This window comes from Piliocolobus tephrosceles, chromosome 3, assembly GCF_002776525.5.
Source record: "Piliocolobus tephrosceles isolate RC106 chromosome 3, ASM277652v3, whole genome shotgun sequence".
Lineage (NCBI taxonomy): Eukaryota > Metazoa > Chordata > Mammalia > Primates > Cercopithecidae > Piliocolobus > Piliocolobus tephrosceles.
The window spans coordinates 15,007,263-15,018,678 of NC_045436.1; the positions used below are offsets into that span (position 1 = coordinate 15,007,263).

The following is an 11,416-nucleotide window of genomic DNA, read 5'->3' on the forward strand; positions in this document are numbered from 1 at the left end:
CAAAGCAGGAAAGTAAAATTTGAATGGAACAACAAGTTTTAAACATGATAAATTGTGGTCTTTTCTTTGGAGGCATATAGGTCACTGAAGGCATATGACCAAAACCTCAGAACTAGGATGACTCTTCTAGGTGGTAATCAGTGAGGATCCTGAGGGATGGAAGTACCCAAGAATGTCATTGATTCCTGTTATAATTCAGAAAAGCCCAAAGAACAGTACATAAGATCCAAAACTCTTTTTTATAAGACTTTATTATTTAGAGGAGTTTTAGGTTGACAGCAAAATTAAGAAGAAGGTACAGAGATTTCCATCCTCCCTCTGTCCCAACACTTGTATAGCCTCCTCAATTAACTATGCAACCCATTGCCAAGAAGGATACATTTTCTACGGTTGATGGGCCTGCACTGGCACCACATTGACACTATGGGTTCTAAAATTTTTAAAGCAGGGTTTTTTTTTCTTTCTTTCTTTTGTTCTTTTATCATAGGATTACAGAGTGAATATCTTTCTTCGTCAGAAATGGAATGATCCCCGCCTCGCGTACAGTGAGTATCCTGACGACTCTTTAGACCTCGACCCCTCCATGTTGGACTCCATTTGGAAACCTGATTTGTTCTTTGCCAATGAAAAGGGTGCCAACTTTCATGAAGTCACTACAGACAACAAATTGCTAAGAATTTTCAAAAATGGAAATGTTCTTTATTCAATAAGGTGAGTCGTGGACTTAAATTGCCAATTTCAGTGAAATAGAATATCATGGTGTTTTGTTGGTTGGTTGGTTGGTTTGGTGACAGTTTTGAAATTTTTGAGCAAGTGCTATCATTGTTGCACTTCAGTTCCTCTAATATACCCTTTCCCAAATATGTCTGATCAACAGTAACAGACCCAAGTCCCAGATTCAGGAACTAAATAAATAATTCTTGGAAATCCACTTTTTAAACAAATGGTCCTGGTGATTCTTAGTATCAGCCAGGTTGTCAGGAATCTTAAAGGCAAAGTGAAAGGCATCAGAATCATACATTGTGATAATATTTTTATGTATATGTGTCTTCTGCAAATATGTATACGTTAAGAAATGTTTAGGTTTGCTCATCTGAGATCCATTTTACATAGATTATTTTTCTGGTACATGTTTTGTTAAAATATCCTTGAGCTTCTCTCGTCATTCTTTTGCGTTTTTGCCTTAGCGGTTCAATTTTCTCCTTTCTAACATGCTGCAAAGTGGTGATTTGTTGATAAACTTTGAACAAGGCAGGAAAGAAAAAAATCACTACATTATGTGAAGGTGGATGACAAAACCTTTATCATGATCCCTAGAAAAGATCTTATTTACATTTACGTTCCTCATTATTGACTTATCAAGAGAGCATATAGCATTTAAAAAATAATACCAATATTGAATAATAATTAATACCAAACCATAAACACTAATAAAAAAATTTGACAGTTGAACTCTAGGATACATCTAACTTCAGCAGTTCATTAAATATGAAAGAAATTTAGAGTCAGTAAATAGCTACTTACAGGATATACTTGATTTTTGTCACATCTGAAAAAAATCTTCTAAAATGAAGTGATTATTTTAAAAATTTCCATAATTGTTTTTCTAATTTTGTTCAATTGTGAAGGATAGAACTTAAGAACAGAATTCATGTTATGTTTCTTAGGAGAGGGAGAATATGTTATACTTCTAGCAAGAGCCAAATATTTAAATACTTTTATCTCCAGTAACATGTTTTAAAAGGCATCAAGGTAGGCTTAATATTGAGGTCTTAGGCTTAAAATTTAATTCATTCTATTTTATCTCTCTCTTATCTTCTCTTTTGTAAACTTTTCATCTCATCAGGAACGGGGGCATTTGATTTGGAGTTCATATACCCAATATCAGGGATAAAATAGTAGGATTCTAAAATGTAATCTTAACAGCTTACTGATTTTGAAATTTTTTTTCTGCAAAGTGGTTTTATAAATAATGCTTTACTCCATGTCTACTCTTCATCTCTGCATCCCAATGTACTATGTCTGCTTTCCACATTTACCTATTTCATGTGAACAGATTTCTTTTCCATACATTTATTGATTTGATTTCTAAAAGTGACAGGGTGACATCACTCTATTGTGAATAGATCCTTTCATCAGAATTCTGAAAAACAACTAATATGTAGTAATATAATCTTGAGTGATTAACTGCTACATATGACACAAGGGAAGATTTCAGGTTCCACCACTAATAAGCCCTAAATTTTCATATGAATGAATAAATTAATGGTGAATTCCAGGTCTATGCAAGAAAATTTTGCACCTTTTAAAAAAATTACCAAAAATCTCCCCCCTCCCTCACCCCACCACTAGATATCAAAAGATAGTAAGAATCTCACTTCTAGGAAGATGAAACAGACATACTTTTTTCTATTGTACTTGCTAAGTACAACTAAAAACCCTGGACACAGTATGTTTAACAAACTTAAGGAGATGCCCAGTGCTGGACATAAGCACAGGCTGAGTAAGGACCTTGGAACCTGAGAAACAATGTGGAGGTGAATTTCCAAGATTTTCCTTTTGCTTCATATACCCTAGACTTGAAGATGAAGAAACTGGCAACATGGAAACATCAGCGGGTACAGACAAAAAGCAAAGTCCCAACAAAAACCAAATTTCTCTAGCAAATCTAACATTCTCTAGAGGTTAGGAAAGGGGAAGCCTAGCAAGACAGAAAAGCTTTAGACAACTGCTCTACTCCAGCCCAACACGGCAGGAAGAAATGCAACCCCACTTAAGACAGCCAAGCCCAGATGGAGAGCCCAGACTTCCAGTCTTACGAGGTGGTATTGAGGTACCATCACACCTAACTCAAGATGATGTCAGGAAAGCACAAACAATGAACTGGATTTTCATGCCCCACCATCCTATAGTGAGCCTCATACCTCACAGTGCCAGGAAGACCACATAGAGAGCCAGGAATTCTACCCTTTCCCTGCAGAAAAAAGGCATATCCTCCCTCCCTGCTGGGGTGGTTTTAGAGAAGACTTAGAGGACGGTCAATATTTTCAACATCACCTAGCAGTTATGAGGCCACTCCTACCATAGTATCAGTGGACATCATGCTTACAGGTGGGACATCCAGCAATAAGGAGAAGCCTGTCCCCTCACAGGCCTGTATAGAGAGTGATTAGGAAACAGACACAAGATAGCACCTTCCCTTGACAAAGCAGAGAACTGTCAGAGAAAAATCAAAGAAGTTTAAATAAGAGCCAGACTCTAATATAATAATATTTATATGTCTAGGCTTCAACCAAGAAACATTCATCATACAAAGAACCAGAAATCAGACAAAGAACCATAAATGTTCAATAATTATGGAAAAAGACAATCAACTGATGGCAACATCAAAATGGCAAAGATGAGGCCAGGAGTGTTGGCTCACACCCTGTAATACCAGCACTTTGGGAGGCTGAGGCAGGCAGATCGCTTGAGCCCAAGAGTTTGAGACCAGCCCAGGCAACATGATAAAACCCTGTCTCTACAAAAAAAAAAATACAAAATTAGCTGGGCAAGGTGGCATCCACCTGTGTTCCAAGCGACTAGAAAAACTAACGTGGGAGGATCTCTTGAGCCTAAGAGGCAGAGGTTGCAGTGAGTCCAGATCGCGCCACTGCACTCCAGCCTGGGTAACAGAGCAAGTCTCTGTCTCAAAGGAAAAGACAAAAATGTTAGGTATCTGGCAAAGACTTTAAAGTAGCCATGATAAATTTGCTTCAGTGAGCAATTACACATATGCTTGAAACAAATGAGAAATTAGCCTCAGCAAAGAAATAGAACTATAAAGTGAAACCAAATCAAAATTTTAGACCTAAAAATACAGTAATTGAAATGAAAACTCAGTGTATGGGTGGAACAACAAAAAAATGGAGAAGATAGAAAAGAGAATCAGTGAACCATAAAACAGAACAACAAAATTTACTCAATGTGAGCAACAGAGGATGAATAGATTGGTGGTGGGGCCTGGGAAATAGCCTCAAGGATCTGTGAGATTACAACAAATGATCTAACATTCATGTCATCAGAGTGTCAGATAGAGGGGGTAAGGGGTATGAAGCTAAAAAATCTAGAGAAAATAATGGCTGAAATGTTAATACATTTTGCAAATGGCATGAGACTACAGATTCAAGAAGTTGAATTCCCAAACATGATAAATCCAAAGATGTCCATATGAAGACACATAATCCATAAACTTCTGAAAACTAAATACAAATCCTGAAAGCATCCAGAAATTAATGATGTCTTATGAAGGCAAAACAATTAGAATGAGAGTAGATTTTTTTAGATGTCACTGAAGCCCGAAAGAAGCTACAAATATTTGTTTAGGTGCTGAAAGGAAGGAACTCTCATCTGAGAATCTTGTACCCGGGAAGATATCCTTTGGGAATAAAGGGGAAATCAAAACATTATTGGATAAAGGAAAACAGAGAATTAATCACAAGTGAATCTCCCTGGAAATTATGGCCAAAGAAGCTTTCTGAAAAAAAGAAAATGATAAAAGAAGGAGCATACGAATATCAAGAAGGAAAAAAGGACACAGGAAGCAAAAATATGAGTGAATACAATAGACTTTCCTACTCATTTTGAGTTTCCTAAATTATATTTGACAGTTCTAGCAAAAATTATATGACAGATGTAAGAGGAAAATGAAAGAAACAAATGAGAAAACATTTTTTATAAATGCATTGATAGAAGTTAACAGACCAGGCAGATCTCAAGTTGTCTAATATCCTTTCTGTGGTCACATGACTTGACGTTAACTGGGAAGATGATTTGTCAAGATACGTAAAAACATGAAACTCATTTATCCTTCAATTCAGCATTTCTGTTTCTAGGAATCTAAATTACATACGTATGTGTAGATAAGATACCTTTACAAAGATACCCACTGAAACACTGAAATAGCAACAAAAATGGCCTTTCTATGTTCACTAATAAGAACATGACTGAACACAGTGATAATCCCATATTATGAAATAACTTTCATGAGATAGACTTGAATGTAAGCCTACATGATATATTTCAGTTCAAGAAAAACGTTTTGTATATTTTTATTTAAGGCATACACACACACACACACACACAAATACATATATACATAACTATGTATGTAAAATTATACATACATATAAATCTATACAAGAAGTTTACAAGAACCCCAAACAATTTGGGAATGAATAGGAATAGTGGAATTTGGGCAGGAATAAAGGGGAACTGTACATTTTGCTATGTGTAATTTTATATTGTTTGAATTTTTCATAAAAAGTTATGTATTACTTATGAATTAAATACATATATTTTAAATTATAAAGTCTCTTAACATGAGGTCCTGATTCTTCACTCTTCTGTGCTGTGGGTTCATGAATGTTATCAGGGGACCCATGACAGGGTATAAGTAAAATAAGTTTCATTCCTTCCTGCTAAGTTAAAAACTATTTTTGTAAAAGGTGTCATTTTATTTTTAATTATATTTTGAAGTACTGTTTCACTTCAGACAGATTTGGGGTTGCATAGGTTGCAAAAATACATCACCAGGTAACATGGAATAGTCACTTTGCAAAGATAGAATGTCTAGATTATTTATTGAAGTTGTGTGTGTTTGTATGTAACGTATCTTACAAGATTATCAATATTTATTTGTTTATTTTGAGTCTTATTGGAGCTGGACAATGTCAACATAAAGAACATACTACTGAGCTTTTAGTATTTCCCTGATCATTGAGCAAAATACAATATAAAAGCTAGACTACTTTTTGTGTGAGGGTCTTCTTGCTAACAATATGTCATCAAAGCCGAAAGTGCTTAACTCTGTCCATCCTAAAAATTTGTCAAATAGGATAGATCTTGTTATTAAGAAGATTTCAAGATGATAGTTGTACTAAAACCCTTAACTGTGCCAATTCAAATGAATTATATTAAAAAATACTAAATTTATTGTATTGAAAAGTTAAGTTAAATAATTTAAATACAATTAATGAGAACTTGCTACTATGTCCCTTGGAAATGTTCAAGTATTTTCTGTCTTAAAGTATTGGAATATAACTGGAATTATGTCTCTTATAAATGACATCATCCATTATGAATTGCTCACATTTCTTCTAATATTTTGCAGAAAGGTATGAAATAATTTAGAAATGCATCTTTTGTCTTTCAGTATGAATTCAAATGAAACAGATGGTTTCTCAGCTCCTAGTTTTTGTTTGCTATATCCTGGCTCGCACAATCAAAGAAAAAATTCTTTTTTTCTGAGTTGTTTTTGGAAATCTCACAGGACTTTGAAATCTTCAAATGCTTCAAATCTTCAGTTTCTTTGTTAACAAAAATTGTGCTAGAAAAAGAAAAAATCTTGTTGAATTTACAAATGGAGCATCTGTGATGTTTCATGAGAGATCTGGCTTTCCTGCTTTTTTTAAAGAAAGAAGCAGCAGGTTCTTGCAAAGACGACTAATTGAATTTCCACATGTATCTGTATTTCCTCTGAAACCCCATTACAACAAGGAAATAAACGGAATAAAGAATAAAAATGTCATTAACACACAGGAAGATGAAAGTATTGGGGAAGAAACAGCAACAGATGAGTGATAACATATTTAGGAAACTTAAAATGAATGCAGTTGTGAAAACTGACTTAGACAGAGATAGTGGAAACCTAAGTCAATGTTGGGGAATTCAAAAGGGAGAGAATAATTAATCTTTTCAAATTTTTAGGAATGTAAGGCACCTGGGACTTCAGAAAGTAGAGGCCAGAAGAGATCTAAAAGGAGTATAATTTATTTAAGCTTTGTAGGAAAAGTGGACCCTCTCCTGATTTCCTTCCCATGCACTCAGGTTAGAGACTGCCCTTTTTACATTTTGAACTCAGAAGGAAGCAAGAGGTCAGAAGATGCTGGAGAGGCTCTTTCAAGAGCTTTAGGCCTAGGGGTTCCAGGCACAACTGATACCTGTCATGAGGCATCATACCAAGAAAATAAGAATGACAGGACCCCTTGCTGGCCCTAAAATGCTGAAAGGCAGACTTAAACTTTTTCCACTGAGCAGTAGACAAGAATACAGATGATAGATATAGATAGATATAGAGATAGATTATACATGTAGATACAGGTATAGATAATATGGCTGTCCAGAGGTTCTCCAAATGCTAGAATCTATAGATCTTTTCTCTTAGGCAAGTTAGTTTCCATATATATATATAATATATAATACATACATAAATACAATATTAATATATAATATGTATAATACATATATTTTATATATACACATATGTACATATATACACTCACATATATTTTTCATATACATATATGTATATATACACACACACACATATATATACACACATTGTTTTTTCCTGTTGTATGACATTTATATCTGTCTTAGATATATAGATATATATGTATCTGGAAAACTAACTTGCCTAAGAGAAAAGATCTATATTCTGGCATTTGGAGAACCTCTGAGCAGCCACATTACTATCCTACAGTTAAGACCATTACTCAATGAGCCATCTGCTACTAACTGAGCTCCAGGTAGTTTTTAGTGCCTCATTCTTAAATATATTTAAAATTTTATGAAATATATAACATAATTATTACCTATATTTGTGTGTTTATATATGTGTGTATATATATGTTATATATAACAAAAAGTTATAAAAGAAGCAAGCTTAATTATGAACAAGAATTATACATTTATAACATGTAAACACTGAATATTAATTTAACCACAAATGTTTATATAATTCATGAATGTCAAAAGTTCACACAGTTCTCACTTTGGGAGGCTGAGGCGGGAAGATCACGAGGTCAGGAGATGGAGACCTTCCTGGCCAACACGGTGAAACCCCATCTCTACTAAAAATACAAAAATTAACTGGACATGTTGGCACATGCCTGTAATCCCAGCTACTCGGGAGACTGAGGCAGGAGAATCGCTTGAACAAGGGAGGCAGAGGGTGCAGTGAACCAAGATCACACCACTGCACTCCAGCCTGATGACAGAGCAAGACTCCATCTCAAAAAAAAAAAAAAAAAGTTCACACAGTTCTATAAAACACATGAAAAACAGTTGTACTTTTGCCCTGCCCATCCTTACCCCCAGTTCTGGCTTGTCAGAGGAGTAACCTTTGTTTAGCTATTTGTCTACCACTCACATTCACATACTTAAGTTGCTGTAATATCATGCTTGAATTTTGAAATATTTGAAATTGTCTATTAATTCTCATAAAGGAAAAACAAGAGTTGATTTCCCTGATATGATACTCCATGTACATTTAACTTTCTACCACTGACTTTGGGAATCCACTACTTTTATAGCAAGCTGTAAGCAAGCCTTCTCTTTGTCCAAGTGAAAGATATTCTCATCTCTCAAAATTATCAGCTGCATAAACAACCCTGGAAAATGGCCCAGATAAAAGAACGATCAGAGCTTTGTAGTCTTGGTATACAAGCTAGAGGAGTTATAGGAGCACAAGAGGATCAAGGAGAAATATATCTCCCAGCCCAGATCAAGGGTCTGCTATTGACTAGCTGTGATTTGGGTTAAGTCTCTTTACTTCTAAAAGGCTCATTTCTTCTTAGATACATGGCAGTGGCAATACTAATTACCTTGAGCCTGAAATAATGTATTAAAATACATTAAATAAAGCACCTAGCATAGTGCCAGATATACAATAGGCACTAAAGTTATTATTTTTACCTTTTAAGAAAAGTATACATTCTGTTTTTTTCCAGAATCCATAAACCAATACCGTATGGACTCTTAAGTTAACATGTCTCAGTCTCAATTTTTTCACTTGTAAATTGAAGATGGTAATATCTTTACCACAGAAAAATGGAATCACATCATAGGCAGTTAAATATGATATACTTTCTTACTTTACTAATATTACTAACAAACCCAAATTTTCTACTCATAGTACAGAAGCATTCTTGCATTAAAAATCAAATCATGGGAAGAAAATTTATGTTAAAGATGCTATGCACGGCAACTTGACAAAGATCATGATATAATTTTAATTTTTATTTAAGCTAAATAGAGTAACTGTGAAATTTGTGAAAATAACTAAAGTTTACTTGTATGATAATAGGTATTTTTTGACATTGACAGCCATTAATTTTTAGATAAGAAAGCAAACTTTTTTTGACAGTTGCTTTTTTAAGTGCTATTTATTCAAGGGAAATCAATTTACAATGCTATAAAATACATGTCATTAGAAGAATTTGGCATACGTGTAATTATGTATGTTTTTCTGAAGTGGTCCATAGCTTCATAAAGAAACCATCAACAATACTGTGATTGCTTTGGTGATGGGTTGTTGAGTTAATGATGGTCTCTACGATCCGATGACAATTAAACTCCAGAAGTAGGTTACAGAAGCTGATTCTAATCTCCCTTCTAGCGCTCCAGCAATCTAATCTCTCCTAAGAGTGATTTACTCCTTACAAAATCATTCATAATGATATACCAAATCATTCAAATATATCAAATTGCTGGGGATACCCTTATATTTTCTATAGTTTAACTACATTTCTCTGATTTCTTTTGGAAGAACTATTTATGCAGGTTTTTATAAAAATTATTTATACATGTTTTACTTTAAATTTAATAACTGATATGTGCATGCAATGCATAATTTCTTGTATTATAAGAAATACAAAATTTAAGATGTCATATTAATTACAGAACTCATTTTAATGAAAATGCTACAGTGCTTTTGAGAGGCAGTATACTTAAAGGTTAAAAGCACAAAATCTAGAACTAGAACCCCAGGGCTGCAAATTCAGCTGTAACAATTTTTGCTGTGTAAATGTCAGGTGAGCTACTTAACCTCTAAGTTTCCTCATCTTTAAAACAGGGTAATATCATTTACCTATTCTTGGAAATTTGTAGTGCGGAGTAAATGAGTTAACATACATAAAGTGCTTAAAATACTGTCTACTGCAAAGTAAACATTGTCTAATAGATGTGTTATCTAATATGATATTACAGATAATATAGATTAAAACTGATTAAATTGCTAATTGAGTTCATTGTTTTTATGACACTAAACAGAAATATTAGGATCTAATAAAAATACTCATTTATATACAAAGTCTATAATAGAGTCAGCAAACATTTTTTAATTCAACTAGTGGTTGAGATAGACACATTAAACAATGCTTGTTCAAAAATGTGCAATAATTGAATTTTAATGAGGTCAATTGTTTGTCACAGATTATTATCAGCTTTTTAAACATTACTGTTTCACAAAGTACTAATGTTAAAAGTCTTTCCCAAGACTTCTTAAAGGAAAAGAAGAAACGCCATATCCTGTTATGTATCTTGTCTCAGAAAGAGAACTTAGTGTCCCTCTTACACAAGTAAACATTCATTGCCAAAACAGTAGAATGTGATTAATTGCCTCTTGATTTAGTTTTCCTTTGATGTGGTCAAGACATATCTTTATACATAGTGTTTTGATAAAGAAATTCAGTATCATGCCCACCAAGTTGACACATGTTTTTCAATATGCTGTGAAAGGAGCAATTGTGTTGTACCTTAAACAAAAAGAAAGAAAAGTCGATGAATAGATTTTTTTCAGGATATGATTTATGACAGAAGTCCTACAAGCTGTGTTTTTCTTTGCCAAATAATTCCTTTCAAGTGCTATTTTTTTAGAATTATGTAATGTCTCTTTTTTTATGCCAGAAGAATAGCCAGGATATGAATTTGACATCGCATGCATGGTGAGAGGGTGGAAAAGATTCTGAGAATGCTATTTACTTCCAAACAAAAGGTCACAGAATTAATTTTGCAAGTCAGCGTTTGAAACTGGCTGTCTGAGAGCCTTGGATATATGGAAAATTAATGTGTGTACCTTCAAAATTTATGTGTGCATGCACTTCTAATAAGCCCTTTCACAAGGCAAAGAACACTGTGTCTACCTAATTTTACAATTGCCTTTTTAAGAGAGAACTTTGTAAATTTACACAATCATACTTAACCTAGCTGAGCCAGGAGAAAAATCCCTTTTGAATATTGAACTCTATGAATTATTCTAGTGTGTTATGGACTCTGACTCAAATGAATTAGCAGATTATCCTCCTAAGACTCTTAAAAATTCAGCAGCTTCACTGTCTGTCCATTTATGTGTCCCAAATTATGTTAATTGGAACTAGCTCACCAAGCATAATCTCTGTAGAATATACATCATTCTAACTTTATGTCTATGGTCTACATAAAAGTGTCAGCTTGAAGAATGTGGTTGTATTTAGTAGAGCTGCAGGCTATTTTTTGTTAAAGCTTAAACAGTTCTTTTTTCTTCCTTTCTTCTTTCTTTTTCCTTCCTTCCTCCTTCTTCTTTCTTTCCTCCCTCCTTTCTTTCTTTCTTTCTTTC

The 11,416-nt window shown here is 33.9% G+C and overlaps 1 protein-coding gene across 2 annotated transcripts in view; it reads left to right on the forward strand.

Annotated features, from left to right (window-relative positions):
- The window catches only part of GLRA3 (glycine receptor alpha 3), a 169,551-nt gene that overhangs the window by 92,646 nt on the left and 65,489 nt on the right, over positions 1–11,416 (forward strand). For both annotated transcript variants that reach the window (XM_023226760.2, XM_023226766.2), the window contains exon 4: positions 488–711. In XM_023226760.2, coding sequence (XP_023082528.1) covers positions 488–711 — 224 coding nt within the window. The remainder of the gene's footprint in view (positions 1–487; positions 712–11,416) is intronic.